This window comes from Arvicanthis niloticus, chromosome 4, assembly GCF_011762505.2.
Source record: "Arvicanthis niloticus isolate mArvNil1 chromosome 4, mArvNil1.pat.X, whole genome shotgun sequence".
NCBI classification, from domain to species: domain Eukaryota; kingdom Metazoa; phylum Chordata; class Mammalia; order Rodentia; family Muridae; genus Arvicanthis; species Arvicanthis niloticus.
Genome location: NC_047661.1, coordinates 99,102,785 through 99,119,195, shown reverse-complemented (window position 1 = coordinate 99,119,195; position 16,411 = coordinate 99,102,785). Strand labels below are relative to the sequence as shown.

General features: G+C 44.2%; 2 protein-coding genes across 3 annotated transcripts in view; one reads left to right on the top strand and one right to left on the bottom strand.

Moving 5' to 3' along the window:
- Slc44a3 (solute carrier family 44 member 3) overlaps positions 1-11,654 on the top strand; it is a 74,487-nt gene extending 62,833 nt beyond the window's left edge. For both annotated transcript variants that reach the window (XM_034499350.2, XM_034499348.2), the window contains exons 13-15: positions 6,442-6,579; positions 9,917-10,153; positions 11,068-11,654. In XM_034499350.2, the coding sequence (XP_034355241.2) occupies positions 6,442-6,579; positions 9,917-10,153; positions 11,068-11,172 (480 nt within the window). In that variant the 3' untranslated portion in view covers positions 11,173-11,654. The remainder of the gene's footprint in view (positions 1-6,441; positions 6,580-9,916; positions 10,154-11,067) is intronic.
- Positions 11,655-13,477: 1,823 nt separating this feature from the next.
- Cnn3 (calponin 3) overlaps positions 13,478-16,411 on the bottom strand; it is a 31,644-nt gene continuing 28,710 nt past the window's right edge. The window contains exon 7 of the mRNA XM_034500162.3: positions 13,478-14,343. Within this exon, the coding sequence (XP_034356053.1) occupies positions 13,999-14,343 (345 nt within the window). The 3' untranslated portion in view covers positions 13,478-13,998. The remainder of the gene's footprint in view (positions 14,344-16,411) is intronic.

Here is a 16,411-nt window from a genome sequence, read left to right as displayed (position 1 = left end):
AAGTATTTGTGAGAAATTCAAATATTCCTTCAGTGGGGGTTGACCGTCACTTTCTTTACTTCACAAATTTGTACCTCCATAGAGAAACCTTGTAGAAATCAGTTCCGTTGCCTTTGGGCTCCTCTGTGTAACTGCCTGTCCTTTCAACTGTGCAGATTTGCCAAGGAATGCTGGGAGGCAAAGGAGGTGGTGTCCTTCACAGGGGCTACTTGAGACTGATCAGTGGTTTCCTTTCTTCTGTCTCTGTGATGCTTATTTTTTTCCCCCCAATGATGAGCTTGGAAAGAATCAGACCATTCTAAAAATTAAGCCCGAGAGCAAATAAATTTCAGAAAAGCAAACAAGACTTGCACTGCTCTGCTTCTGGCTTTCTTGGCAGGAGTGACGCTCAGCCTCCCCTCTCCATCCCCAACCGGAGGCCTCCCTCCTGGCAGGACCCCTGAGGAGGACAGGGCTGGCAGGCTTCCCCTCTCACAGTCTCTTTGGTGGTGGTTTGCAGCCTGGTAAACAGTGAATTCTTGAAGGGGCTGGTAAATGCCAGGCCCTGGAAGGCCTGGGTATGTTTGTCGGGTGCCTCAACTTCCTCTCCATGTGTTTGTGATAAAATCAGAGATGAAACTGGCTTGGACTAGTTCCTGCAAGTTTTTCTAGGGCCTTAAAAGGCCCTCTGGATGTGTGTGGACTCAGCTACCCCTGTGCTTCTCTGAGGTCTGAGGGTGTATTAGTTACTCAAGTTTGTTTTAGGAGTTCTTACTTTATTTTGAATGAATAAAATCAGAGCTCAGAGAAGTCATTCCAGAAATAAAGCCGGCTATTCATGGCAGGGCTTTGGAGCGAATCCCTTACCTTCTCTATGGAGGAAAACTCTATTTACTTTTTTTGAAGAGTCAACAGTAGCTCAAGTTCACAGCTCTGCCATCAAAAGACGCTGCCGGTTCAGTTTGTGGGGAGGACAGATGGGTGCTCTCAGGGGACAGAGGACTCAGGACCAGGCTGTGCAAGCTTCAGTTTTGACTTAAGGAGGTGGGTGGGGGGAACATTTCTATGTGTTAATATTCTTGGAGAACCCTCTCAAGATAAAGAGCTAATCTAACTTTTTCTGTTACCTAATAGCATGATGATTAAAATTCTTTATTAAATGGGAATAATAGTGCCTACAGTGATTATTTTACTGGGTTAAGGCCAAGTTATGTGATCAGAAGAAGGTGCTGGTCCACTGTGAATCACTTCGTAAACCCATGTGCACATGTGTGCATGCATGTGTGTGTGTGCACATAGGTATGTGTGTGCATGGGTACACACACACACACACACACACACACACACACTCAAAGAGGCCTGAGAAGGACATCAGGTTTCCTGTTATACCACTCTCCACCATCCCCCAACAGGGTAATGTCACTTACTGAATCTGGTACCCAGCAAGATCCAGTGAGCCTCCTGGCTCTGCCGCTTTCTCCCACGGTGGGGTGGCAGAACTGTATTTATTTTGTTTATGTGTCTGAATGTTTGGCTGCATATATATACCCCATGCATGTCTGGGGCCTGCAGAGGTCAGAAGAGAGCATCAGATCCCTGCAACTGGAGATACAGAGGGTTGTAGGATGGCATGTTTGTGCCAGGAAGCAAACTCACTCGGGTCCTCTGTAAGAACAGTAAATGCTCCTTAGTATTATTATTATCATCATTATCATCATTATTCTTATCATCATCATTATTATTATTATATTATCATTATTTTCTTTTTACAGTTGTTATCCCCCTCTCCGTCTGCCCTCTGACTGTTCCTCATCCCATTCCTTCCCTCCCCCCCACTCTGTCTCCAAGAGGATGGCCCCACCCCCAGCCCCACCCCCACCCCACCAGACCTCCCTACTCCTTGTGGCCTCAAGTCTCTCGAGGGTTAGGTGCATCTTCTCTCACTGCAGCCAGTAAATGCTCCTTAACCACTGAGCCCCTCTGTCCAGCCCCTTCACTCTGCTGTTTTTTGTGGGTTCTGAGAATTTGAACCAAGGTCCTCATGCTGTTGTAGCAAGCAAGCCCTCTTAGCTGCTGAACCATCTCTCCAAGCAAACTTGATAGTCTTTAATGCAAAACTTTAGAGCTAGCAGGTGTCTTTTTACAAAACCCAAAGCAGGGTTCATGTGAAGAGCAAGACCTGGCAGAGGTTATCCTGCAGGCTTTGAGAGGTAAGCAGCAATCCCAGCATCGTTCTACAGAATTGTCCTGCCAGGTCACAAAGAAAGATCTCACAACACACCACACTGCTGTTTGAAGGAAATGCCCAAAACACACATCAGTGTAAATATTTTTCTGCCAATGGATCTGGGTGAGTCAGAGGCCCAGGAGTAATGTAACCTCAGTTTCACGTGGGTGACTCTGCATGGCATCTAGTGCTTTTGTGCCTGGGTGCTCTGAGCTACTTTACTGGCTGGGGACTAAGAGGATTAAATGAATCAGCACGTTCAGGAAGTGTCTAGAATGTGGAATACAGTCTGTGCTGAGTGAGTATTTGTGTCAGTATTTACTTCCACTTGGAAGTTGCACACCTGCCTACAGAAGAAAACATTTAAAGGCCACAGATATGAGATAGGAAGCTCCCTTTGGGTTTGTGTCTAGCTGTTTTGGGACATACCACAGGACATCTGCTGTGGGGGGGTGGGGGGGTGGGGTTCAGGAGCCAGAGCATTTGGGAAGAATTACAGTTCCTGGTCCTGGCATTTGTGCTCAGAGGAGAGTTTCTTGACTTTGGGCCAGACTCTGGTTTGTCACTGCCACTTTGCCAGTGCACTGGGTAGACGTGTGGTCACACCACATTGACCCTAAGTGCAGCAGGGCCCTGTGGGCATTATGGCTTGTGTGGGAATGTCGTGCAGAGTTCTGATGTGATGGTTTTCAGCCATAATTCCTAGCTTATTCCTCCTACAACACTGGTTTTCAACCTCCCTAATGCTGTGACCCTTTTAATACAGTTCTTCATGTGCTGGTGACCCCCCAGCCATAAAATTATCTTTGTTGCTACTTCATAACTGTAATTATGCTACTGTTATGAATTGTAATGTAAATATCTGATGGGCAGGATATCTGATACAGGATATCTGATACAGGACCCCTGTGAAAGGGCCGTTTGACGCATCCTCACAGTAAGGGGTTTCGACCTACAGATTGAGAACTACTACCTTTGTTATATCTTAAGTGATAAAGAAAACTTATAATAAAATTGGGTGCTTTAGGCCCCAGAAAACAAATTCTCTCTGTGATCTTCTCCTGCTCTCATTTCACAGGCTTCACTTCTTCTTTTCCTTTCTAAAGCACAGCATAGAAAGTCAAATCTTAAATCCTTTGACCTGGGCTAGAGAGGTAGCTTGGTTGGTAGAGTGCTTACCCATCCAGACCATGCTAGTAATCCCAGCACCCGGGATATAGACAGAGGATCAGAAGCTCGAAGTCATCGTAGGTGTAGATAAATCTGAGAACAGGTACATGAGACCCTATTTCAGCTTCGCCCTGTAAATTTTACATGGTCATCAACTCAGTGTGGTTTAACCACTACCCTCTTTTCCTTGCTGGGCGAGGGAGGGTTCCTCCCTTAATTGTTTGAATGAGTGACACATTGTGCTTGCTCCCTGGCCTCCATCACAAGCCACCCCTTTCCACACAATGTCAACCTCTATAGTTCCCTTAGCACATGGTGCCAAAGCAGTCAGTCAGACACGTGTGCATACTATGGACAGCCTGATGCAGTCCTTCCTCCAGATGCCTGCCAAGGAAACATCTTCTACTCAGCATCAGTGTGGACCACTAATACTGAAACAGCAGGATGCTTAGTCTGTATCCTGCATCTCGGGCAATGCCGCCCCCACCCCTCATTCAGCCAGTCATTAATCTAGGTCTCGATGTAGCAGGGAGGGTGGGATCTCACAGTAAAATGCTATTACTGTAGTCACTTCAGGAAGGCATATATAATTTCCCTGTCGATGTGGTTTTAGTGTTCTCTTTCAGTGGGTTATGAGATGTTAAAGAAAAGATAAATTGGTTATGAGCATCCTGGGAAGTTGTGGAATTGACACACGCATGAAAACGTACCATTTAATCATCTTAGCAGAGAAACAAAATCTATTTGTGTTGCTCATGAGTGATGATGGAGTGTGAGGCAGTAGGTTTCAGGGAGAAAACCCTCCCTCAAAAAAAAAAAAAAGCATAAACAAAACAAAAACCAACCTACCTGTCCCCATATGAATCAGGATGTCCACTAGAAATCAGTAGAAAGGGAAAGTTTGGCCTGTGGGCTTGGGTTAGGACTTGATTAAAGAGAGGAAGATGGCAACCATCACTGGGCACCGGTCTGAGACACATAGCTGGCCACTTCTGAATTCCTATGAGGATGAAGACAACACAGGTCTTTCCCGTGGCCTCCAGAGGCTTAAGGAGCTGACCCATGCTCCCAGTGGTGAATAACGCCATCTTTGAAGAGCTCTAGCTACGTGAGAGTGATAGCCCTTCAGGCACTATTGCCAGATGCTGGGCTCCTCAGGCACGTGTCCTTGAACCTCCCATCAGTAGGTGCTCTGTCCCCGTTCGGATAAGGAAAAGGAGCTGAGAGGCTGGTCACTGACACATGCCCAGTGTCTCCTCAGTGGAAGAGCCAGGATTTGAGCCCAAAGACAGCTGGCCTCCAGGGCCTGTGCTTCCCGTAACCACTGTGCTTTTAAATTGAGCTTTGGCCTAATGAAAACCGATGAAATGTGAAATCCAGACAGTTGGAGTTTACAGAAAAGATTCTTTGTCTTACTGACTCATCAGGGGGCTTTGGGAAAGTGCCCTTAATCTTACTTTCCAGTCTTTGAGAGAATGAGTCTGAGCTGGGGATAGAAACCAGTCAGTAGAGTGCTGGCCTTGCATGTTAGAAGGCCTGAATTCAGTTCCCAACACCACAGAAACTCTGTGTGACTCCCAGGCCTAAAAGCTGAGCATTTGAGAGGGAGACGCAAGAGGACCAGAAGGTCCAGGTCATGTTTGACCGTAGAGTCTGAGGCCAGTCTGCACTATGTGAGCCCCTGTCTTAAACAAACTAAAACAAAAAACCAAATCTGTCATTCTAAACACACACACCATACACACACACACACACATACACAGAGAGAGAGAGAGAGAGAGAGAGAGAGAGAGAGAGAGAGAGAGAGAGACTTAGAAATATTATTTTTTTTGGAAATCTAATCTTAAAAGTATCTAAAATCATGAGATTAAGACATTCCATACATATTTATATCAGAATATTTTAAATAGGCAGTAGGTGTGTTTTACATCTTGAGTTCTTGGCTAAATTCAAAGTACATGTTCCAGCCGGGCGGTGGTGGCATGCACCTTTAATCCCAGCACTTGGGAGGCAGAGGCAGGCTGATTTCTAAGTTCGAGGCCAGCCTGGTCTACAAAGTGAGTTCCAGGACAGCCAGGGCTACATAGAGAAACCCTGTCTCGAAAAACAAAAACAAAGTATATCTTCTTGAGCATATGTAAAAAACATTCCCCATAAAACTGAGTTACTAGAAATTAAAATTTTAGAAGCTATGTAACAACATAAAATGCTTATTTAAAGGCAAAAGCCAAATATATAATCTTTAAAATGTGTGGGCTTTGTTGTTGATGTTGTTTTTTCATTTCTATTCAGTTTCCCTATCTGTCTCTTCTTTTTCCACATCACCCCGCTGTTCCCTCTGGCCTGTGTCCCATTTCCTCTGAGTGCCTTCAGTATGTCTCTTAGCCATCTTCCCCACTGTCCTGGGCAGAGTTCTGGTTGTTATGCATCTTCCTGGCTCTGTCTTGCTCTGGGGAGCCCGCTTCTGTCAGTACAGTTGTTGTGGGGATCCCCTATCCTCTGGTAGAATGATTTTTGTCTTGTTCTTGCCCAGACCCCAGATATTCAACTATCTTGGGCACATAGTAGGTTATTTTTTAAGTGCTTTTCCAAGTGGTTGGCTGATCTCAAATTATGAGTCCTAATTTGTACAGGAAATGTAGTTCTCTAGAAACAATCAAAACTACCTCTCAGGCCCAGGGGATCCCCATCCCAGAAGCCCTCACTAACTCCATACAGGCTGCAGCCTTGGGTTCAGCTCACAAGTCACTAGGGTCTGCTCTCTTCTTGGTACCCGAACTCTTTTTCCTGCCCTCTTACTCTACTGTGTTAAAAAAATTTAAAAAACCCATACCTATCCATTCTTTCCATGTGCACGGTGGGACATTTAACGTGCAGCATTGATGTGAGGTCCTTTTCCATTTTCCGAACGATATGGAAATGTATTTGACTATGATCAGAAACGGATCCAGCTTGTTTGTTTTGGGTGGAGACACTAGGTCTACAGTCATAGACTCTGTACTGTCATTCTACTGCCTTAAAAGGACATGAACCACCGCATTTGTAACCGCTGCCTTCTGTTCTAGGATGCGTACACCGCAGTTGCCATTAACGGGACGGATTTTTGTACATCAGCAAAAGACGCGCACGCAATCATATCCAAGAATTCAAGTCATCTCATGTCTGCTAACAGCTTTGGAAACTTTGTCATTTTCCTGGGAAAGGTGAGATGTATTGACTAAATAAATCTGGAATCTGAAAGTCAACAAATTAGCCAATATGGAGGCTGACTTGAAAAGAGATTCCTGTTGCTCTGAAGTAGCTATCATGTTTCACCCCTCATTCAGTCCCCGGATCCTGTCAGCCTTCCTGTTTTACAGATGAAACTAAGGTTTCATGTTTCCAGGGCCCACAGCCCCTACAGTGGCTATTTTAATCTCAGTCTATCTATCTTGCTTCTGACCAACTCCATTATTTTAATCCCTGATTTTGTTCGTCTAAAATGAGAAGGCTACTAGCCTCAGAAATGAGCAAGCTTTGTGGAGCTTAGCGTCTTGGTCCTAAAGCATAGATGTTGCATTTATTTGATTAATTTGTATATTATTTAAGGGCAGTGAATCTATAAAATGGAATCCGAAAGCCACTCATGGTGTCATATGACTATAATCCCAGCACCCAGGAGGCAGAGACAGGTGGATCTCTGAGTCTGAGGCCAGCCTGGTTTACAGAGTGAGTTCCAGGATGGCAGAAGCCACACAGCAAGAACCTGTCTCAAAAGGAAAGGAGAGAGAGAGAGAGAGAGAGAGAGAGAAAAGGAATTTGAGCAATCTGAATGGAGCTAGTTGTGTTTCTGAGGCTACTTGACTATCTTTTTAAAATGCTTTGTGCAGTAAAGAGGTTCCTTAACGCTCCAGTCTCTTGTGGCATGAAGGACAGAGCCCATAACTTGGAAACTTGGAACTTCAGGGTCTTGTGATGCAGGTCTGTAACCCTCTCTATGCTGTGTCATATGCTATACCCTGAGGCTGAGCCAGGAAGCACTCAAGGCCAAGGCTAGCCTCGGCTATAGAGTGAGCTTAAGGCTAGCCTGGACTAATTAGTGCGACCTTGTCTCCAGAATAAAAAGTAAAAATGTGCTAGGTTATTATGTAGGTCAATGGAGACCTCCAGGGTGTTGCTTGTGTGAGGCCATTGGGGTCACACTCCAGTACTACAATTAAAAGAAAATGAATGTAACCTGTGCCTCTCCCGGGTTGTAGGGTTAACAAACACAATGTTGATGAAGGTGATGCACCGGCCTGACTGGTCATGGCTCAAATTAGATTCTCTAGGCTGTACTACACACTATATTTTCATCTTCTGGGCCTACCTTATTCTACATGGCTTAGTTTGTCTGATCCTTCTTCCACTGATCCATGCTTATACGCTAAGACCATCCAGTCCTTGAGGCATATATGTGTTACCTTAGAAAGAAATAATTTATAGTATGGGTAGATTAGTAAGATGGAAATCTCAGGAATTGGAAAGCAAACCTCTCCCCCCATCCATCTATCCATCATCTGTCCATCCATCCAACCATCCAAACATTCATCATCTATCTGTCTGTTTATCTATGTATCCATCATCTATCTAGCCTATGTACGTGTCTGTGTTTATGTTCATCATGAGCATGGAACTGATACCAGAAGAAAGTATCAAAGCCCCTGGAACTGGCCGTTGTGATTTGGATGCAGGAGTCAGAACCTATGTCGTCTGCAAACGCAGCAGACATTCTGAACTGCAGAGTTGGCTTTTTCTCCTCCTAGTCAGATGCTGCTGTTTAGATTCTTGACTCTGATTCTTCCCATCATGTCTTCTGTATTCACAGCTAAACACTCTCACTCAGTTCTTTCAACCATCCCTCCCTCTCTGACATAAATACCAGTTTTCAGTAATGCCCACAAGTGAACGAGATCTTAGTCACCAGCTTTGACCTGGGCAGTACCATATATGGTGTCTGTGTCCCATTGAGGATTCTGTGCTTCTGCAGGCGCAGTCTGGTGCATGACTGTCATAGTTGGCTTCAAGCAAGTTAAGACAAGCTTGGATCTCACAGGTGTGTGTGTGCTCATTACACGTACATTTAAGGTTCACCTGGCCCCAGAGATACTTCATGCGACAACAGTAACAGAAGCACAATATAATTATGCCTTTCAAAACAGCCAAATAATGTATGGCTGTATGCAATTTGGTAATTCTACCTTAGTAGAATTGTAGGTGATTTCAAACATTTTTTGGATGCAGTTTCATAATTCTTAACATATTTATATTTCTACTTCACTTTAAATGTGGATTTTCTTAGATTTCCCATAAGCATATCATGCCTAGTGACCTTTCAGAATGTTTGGGATAATCAGCGACTTTAGGCTTCTGAAGGAAATAGCATCCAAAATTCCATATTCATCTTCACAGGCATCGGGGAGTAATGGGGGTCCCAGGTGGACTCTGTCACATCTTTTAAGAAACTGGGTATATCATGCCCTGTAAGTGTGTCCCTGAAAATATAGTAATTACATGTCACAAAAGCCTGGGAAAATCCAATTATCTTGCACACTAGCACAGAAGTCTTTCTACTTTAGTGCCCAGAGGGTAAAACTAGTCACTTAGCAAATTAATTCAATTGCTTGTAGTATAAAAATGGGGATTAAAAAAAAGGAAGAAGACAAGCATAGTGGCACACGCCTTAAATCCAACATTCGGGAGGCAGAAGCAGATGGATGTCTGAGTTTGAGGCCAGCCGGGTCTACAGAGTTCAAGAATAGCCAGAGCTACACAGAGAAACCCTGTCTCAAAAAAACAAAAATAAACACAAACAGAAGCAAGAGAGAGAGAGAGAGAGAGAGAGAGAGAGAGAGAGAGAGAGAGAGAGAGAGAGAGAGAGAGAGAGAGAGAGCTTTTAAGCCGCTGAGACTTAGTACAGTGTTTGTGCATGGCGACTAGCACCACTTAAAAGATGGCTGTAAAAGATGGCTGTGATGTTACAAGTCTAATTCTAGTGCTGGGAGGTGGGCGTGGCTAGAGGTGGGAGACTCTCTGGAGGTCACTGACCAGCCAGTGGATGAGTTTCAGGTTCAACGAGACCCTGCTTCACAAAATAGGTGGAGAGCAATCAAGGATGGCATCTGACATCAGCCTCCACACAGCGCACACAGTCACAGGATTACGTATATCGCACGCACGCACGCACGCACGCACGCACGCACGCACGCACGCGCACATTCTTCTAAAGTGAAGATCCCGCTGACTTTACCACACTGCGGTGGGGAGCACAATGAAAGCTTTGAGGCATTAGGACTTTACAGATAAAAGTATTCGTCTATCTTATCTCTGACTCTAACTGGGTTATTTTTTTTTTCTTCCATCAGTTTTCCTTTTTTTCTTTTATTTCATCCTGTCAAATTCTCTTTAGGACACACACACATAAAACCATTGTTTGTAACTGGGGGAAAAAACTCCAAACCCTTTGGTAAAAGAGCCTGCGGACCCTATTTATAAAGGTTTTCAACAATCCCCCTCCCGCAGGTGCTGGTGGTGTGCTTCAGCGTTTTCGGAGGCCTGATGGCGTTTAACTACAACCGTGCGCTCCAGGTGTGGGCCATCCCTCTGCTGCTGGTTGCCTTTTTTGCCTACATAGTGGCTCACAGTTTCTTATCTGTGTTTGAAACTGTGCTGGATACACTTTTCCTGTGCTTTGCTGTGGACCTGGGAACAAATGATGGATCGTCGGAGAAACCGTACTTTATGGATCCAGGGTTTTTGGTAAGCAAACATTTCATCTCCTGTCGTAATCCCCCTCCTTCCCCACTTCCCTACGGAAACCCACTCTCCAAAGGTGAGATTAAAATGGGGCGTGTGGCCTCTTATGCTGCAGTGGCAGCATACCGTGGGTGGACACAGCAGTAGCAGGTACGTCTTTGACACCAACAGCCTGGCCTCTTGGATCGTCTGGGACAGTTGATATTTATGTAACACATTTTCCATTTCCAAGCATATCCACGAAGCTTTGGGTAGAGCACATTGCTGGGCTGACAGCTCACCTCTTGTGCCAGTACTGACAGATCTACAGCCCGTGGGCCCCTTGCTAAGCAGGCACACCCTCAGCAAAGCTGCTTGTATCTGGAGCTAGCAGGCAGTCGTTTCCAACAGCTTTTTTTTGTAGCACACAATAAATTGCTCATCATTCGCCTTCTCCACAGACAGGACACATTTCAACACTCCTCTTCAGCTGTCTTGGCAGGGGAGGAGTGTCAAGTGATATTTTAGTAATTTTCTTTCATTTTGTTGCCATAAAAATTAAGTGTTAAGCTCTTTTGGCCTTAAACATTCAAAGCACTGTCATTTGGGCAGGTACTGGATTTCAACACTTTCTATGAATGTGTATAAATATAAATGTGCCCCCCCCCCATTTATAGAAACGTAAGCTATGACTTCCTTATGTACATCCTTATGTACTCTGATGGTTGCACTAAAGCTAACTTGGTCTGCTCTCCTTGACTTGTAAACTTCCAGTTAAAAACCTGCTTTGAAATCTACCCTACTATGCACACAAACGTTTTCAATACACTTGGAAAGCTTAAAATTCAATCCCCTAAACCTCTAGGGCAACAGTTCCTAGTAAAGCTCACCTCTGCTGCAGTCACATCATTGGGGTCCTTTACTCTTTTGTTTTTCAGAGCTTTATAAAACGGACCAACAACTTTAACAATGCCAGGTCTCAAGGACCCAAGGACTCATTACCAAATGAAGAGGGGACAGAACTCCGGCCCATTGTGAGATAGGGACCAAGAGACGTTTGCACTTGGAGAACTTTGACCACCCGTGACACCAAAACCAAGTCTAAATCTATTTTCACATAAACTAGAGCAAGAAAAAATGTAAAAACTATGTTTATATGCATCGCTTTAGAAGGCATGTTATGGCTGGGCACGGGGACACATCTGTAATTCACAACTGAAGGAGGTTGAAACACAAAGACCATAGAATAAGGATAGCCTGAGCTACATACTCAGGAGTTAAAAGCTAGCCTGAATGCTACAGAGATCTTATCAATCAATCAATCAGTCAATCAATCAGGTTGGCTCACTGGATAAAGGTGCCTGTTGCCAATCTGAGGAACTGAATTAATACCCCTATACCCACATGGTAAAAGCAAAGAACCAATTCCTACAAGTTGTCCTCAGACCTCCGTGTGTGTGTGTGTGTGTGTGTGTGTGTGTGTGTGTGTGTGCGCGCACCAAAAATAAATATTTAAAAAATGTAACCCTCACCTGAGTTTGTGAGGTCATTAATCAGTTTGTTTTTTTTCTTAAGGGGGATTTTGTTAGCAGAAATCTAACAAATCTAGGGCACTGCTCTTATGCGGGACAGGAGTTTCTCTTATTCTTCCTAGCCTGGACACATAAGAGAGGCTATCTGCATTTCAGTTACAGCTCTTAAGACTTACTGAGGTACAGAGCAAGCACACACAGGATGCTAAACAAGAGGAGACTCAGCAGCCGGCTGCAATCGGTTGGGAGATTCACAAGTCAGCAAACATCATAGAAAGGCGTTGCTCAACTCCTGCCCAAAACGAGACTTGTCTGATAGTGTCTTTTAAACTATTTTTTAAACACACCCAAACAGAAGAGCTTTTCCTTTGTAAAGCCCTACAAATCGAAACAATGAACATGAGAACAGGCACCTCATTGGCCCAGATGCTGTGTGGTATTTGCATCCTAACAGGAGGATGCAATATGACTGACTTGGCAGGCCAGTGCATGTGATGTAATACAAGGCTCCTTCCTTTCGCTTTCTGAGGGACCTCTGCATTTGACAAGAAACAGCCTGACAGCTCAGGACCACTTTAGATGCAAATTTTTTTCTTTAATAGTACCACAGAATTCATTTAGCTCCCAAGTCTCCCACAATGATTTACAAGGCACTCCCAGAAGCATCGAAGCAAGCTGTCACAGGATGAACAAGCAAGCATACATCATGTCTCTGGGTTCAACATCTCGTATCTGTCTTGACAAAAACCACCCAAGGCCATCTGTCAGCCCTATCAGAAAAAATCTCAAGGCTGAGACAAGGTCAGAGGGTGTGACTCAACGGCTTCACTCAGTGACGGAACTATTCTTTCCCACACTAAGGCGGGGCTGATGGTTTAGGAACCCCCCACCCCTCCCCCACCCGCAGCTAATCAAACAGCACACCTCACATCTGCTTCAGGATCATTCACACCACACACTCAGTGGATATGTAATAATTGCTCCTTGCTTTTAAGAGAATTCCAAGTTGAATTTCAGATAAACCCAGGGCATCCAAGTCATAACAGAACAAGGAACAGGTAATTCTTGGTTGCCACTTTACAATATGCAATGGGCATTTTTCCTCTTATGGTTGTTATTGTTTTGTTTTTGTAGCTTTAAAACAAGGTCTCGGGGCTGGAGAGATGGCTCAGCAATTAAGAGCACTTGACTGCTCTTCCAGAGGTCCTGAGTTCAATTCCCAGCCCCAATACAAAGGATGGCTCACAATCATCTGTAATGGGGTCTGATGTACTTTTCTGGTGTGTCTGAAGACAGCTACAGTGTACTCATATAAATAAATCTTTAAAAACAAACAAACAAGCAAAAAACAAGGTCTCTGTAGCCCAAGCTGACCTCAAACTCACAGAAATCCTCCTGCTTCAACCTCCCTACTGCTGGGATTAACTGGTGTTAAATTGTCACACACAGTCTCCAATGAGTGCCATGTTGTATGAATTAAATTATGTTAGAACACCTCTTAATGCCCATGGAACAAGGCCTCTGGTTTCTGACCTTACTCTGCCTATGTAGAAGAAAGCCAGAAAATAACCAGCCTGCGGTTCGTATGAATGTTCAAAAAAAAATATTTATTTATAAAAAATACAATGGGATAAGTTTATGCTGAGAAGTGCAGCAATAAATACAGTTGAAGGAAACAGCGACTCTACAGTAATACATTGGCACACCACCCAAACCTACACGTCTGCGGCCATTTCTGTATACACGCCTTTAGAAGCGCCACTCGGGAGAGACCTTGTCAGCTTAGGAAAAGAATGAGTACACATGTCATCACAAATGCACACTGATCATGACTTTATTTAAAACTCAGCAGACAATGCTGCAGAAAAACATCCATGAGTCAGGTTCTAAAGCTGCATCTTAGATTTTAGTTGGCAAAGACCACATTTAGCGAATCAACGTTTTTTTAGTCTTCCATGTACAAGCCAGATACATACTAAAATGTAAAAAAGAAAAAATAGTTTCCTATTGTTTGAAAATACCAGTTTACGTGTAAGTGTAAAAAAAAAAAATGCATAGATCTTCAACGGCAGAGCTGGCTGTCCTTGTGAAGTGTTCCTTGTCACTTCGTCCGGACGAGAGTTACTGGTTATGCTGTAGGGTTTCCTGGCTACAGCACTATAGAAGGCAGCTATTTAGGGAGGAGGCAGAAAAAGGGACGAGGAATGTACGTAAGGCATTCTTTAAAGGTACAATAAGCATAATAGTGTTTTAGGAAGACAAGGTAAGAATTATTCAAGGCTAGCTTGGGTCTCACTGGATAAAACAATGGACTAAATACTGCGCTCCTGTGTGTGACTAATAATCAATGCCCTGGTCATCGCCATATTGGTATTCTCGAGGGTAGTCATCTGGGTACTCGCCATGGTATTCATCGGGGTACTCTGCCTGATAATCGCTATCACTGATTTCCGACCCATTGGTTCCCGTGCCCTGGCTTCCATTGTGAATGACGGGCTCTGTGGGCGCGGCACAGTACTTGGGGTCATACACTTGCCGCCCAAGCCCATACACACTCATTCCTTTCTGGGAAGCAACTTTGTTGGTGCCCATCTGTAGAGAAATGGTCGAGTTGTCCACTGGCTGTAATGTTAGCTTCTGGTCATAGATGTCTCTTCTGGTACCCGGTGCTAACATCCCAGCCTGGTATCAGAACAGAACAGCATACAAGGTAAGGTAACAGCTCAGATCTATACTTCTTAACATTGTCTAAATTATTCAATTCACACAGAATGCATTGACATAACAACTTTCAATTGGTTCTGATGTGGCCCTAACTTACCAAATTATTCTTTTTTTTTTTTGGTTTTTTTTTTCTTGTTTTTTTTTCGAGACAGGGTTTACCAAATTATTCTTACACCACTCATTTTTTATGATGGGATTGGCTGACTCTTGAGCTGCTGAGCTGAGTCAGGCCTTCCTTCAGATCTCTGCCCACTGTAAGATCACTATATGGTATCAGACAAGTTAACTTACCTTGAGTTTAACTTCCTATATGTAATACAGAAGCAATACAACATTCTCCTAAGTAAAGGACAGATACAAAGTAAAACCAAGCCCAGGGCTGGAGACAACAGCTCTATGGTTAAGAGCACTTGTCTTCTTGCAGAGGACCCAGGGCCAGTTCCCAGCACCTATACTGTAACTCAGTTTCAGGGTGTCCCATGCCATTCCTGACCTCCAAGGGTACCAGGTATACATGCTTCATATACATACAGGCAAAATAGCCATCCAGATAAAAATCAGGTAACTCTACATTTGTTTTACACATATTGCTGAAAATGTCTCACACCTGCACACCTAAACATTATACATGAACATAGTCTAGTAATGACCATGCAGGTCTCCAATTTTAAAAAAGTATACATGCCTTCAACAAAAACCACACTGAGCAGATCTCAGAGACTGAGTCTCAAAGACCCCCTTCAGACCAGGTCCTTTCTCCCTTTCACAGTACTAACTCACACCTCAGTGTCCACTGATGTCAAGCACACACTTTGAGACACATGCACAAAAGAGAGGGCCTGTGAATTGGCTGTGGGTATGAGCTTTCTAGAACTGGCAGGGTAACTACCTCAGTTTATAACCTCCCTGGTTATTTCCGTTTGATGTGCTCTAAGGTCTGCCTCAATGGTGATGAAGTTCATTCACACACAGTAGTAAGAGTGCAGCACCAGAAACGTTGGTCTTATTTTTGTGAGAACACTCATTTCTGTGTATTTTATGCACCTGCCTTTAGTGAACTCTAGAGTGCATTGCAGAGTCTGGTTTAGTGCTGTGGACATGGGCTAGTTTAGAAACCGTGTTTTGGAAAGCTGGCATGTTGACTTTAAGAAGAAAAACTGTGACATTTCTTTTAAAACCATACTGCAGCTTAACAACAATTGATTTCAGACGATTAGGTTTTTAGTGAGTGAAAAGGCAAGCGTAAGTGACAGCTAAGAGAATCAACTGCAGGTGACAGGGTGTGCTCCACAAAGGGAAGGGCAGATGTCACGGTGAAAACAGGAAGGCTTACCAAAACTCAGTCCCACTATTTTTAGATATAAAATCCTGCTGCTTTCAAATAGGTATTGGTATCTCATTGTTTTTACTATTTGGGGTGGGGGTGGGGAGAGGACACTAGACAAGACATGGAACCAGCGGCTGAGGCCAGGATGCATCCTGCATATGTGAAGGCTGAAAGACAACTCTGTAGGTTAGCTCTCTCCTTCCATCTTCATGGGTTCCAGGGATCAAACTCAAGTCACCATATAATCGACTTTATCCCCCTCCCCCCGGGTCACCTTGTCCACATCCTAATCTATTTAAAAACCTGTGTCGACTAAGCTTGGCTTTCAGGTAGACACACCTGGGAACTGTAAACCTCAATGAAGGAGTTAGCTCTATCAGCTCGGCGTGTGTGTGTGTGTGTGCGTGTGCGTGTGCGTGTGCGTAGGGCATTTTCGTGACAGCTAATGGATGCTGGAGGCCCCTGGGCAGGCAGGCCTGGCTGTCTAAGAAAGGTAGCTGAGCAAGCAAGGGAAGCCAACAGGTAACACTCCTCCACGGTCTCTAGGTTCCTGTCTCAGCTGCCCTGGATGATGAACTATGGCATGGAAATGTAAGCCTTGAATAACCCCTTTCCTCCCCATTATTTTAAAAATTATTTAACTAGCATTTCATACAAATTCATTTCTGTTAGCTTAACATTTCGTAAGAATTATGACTA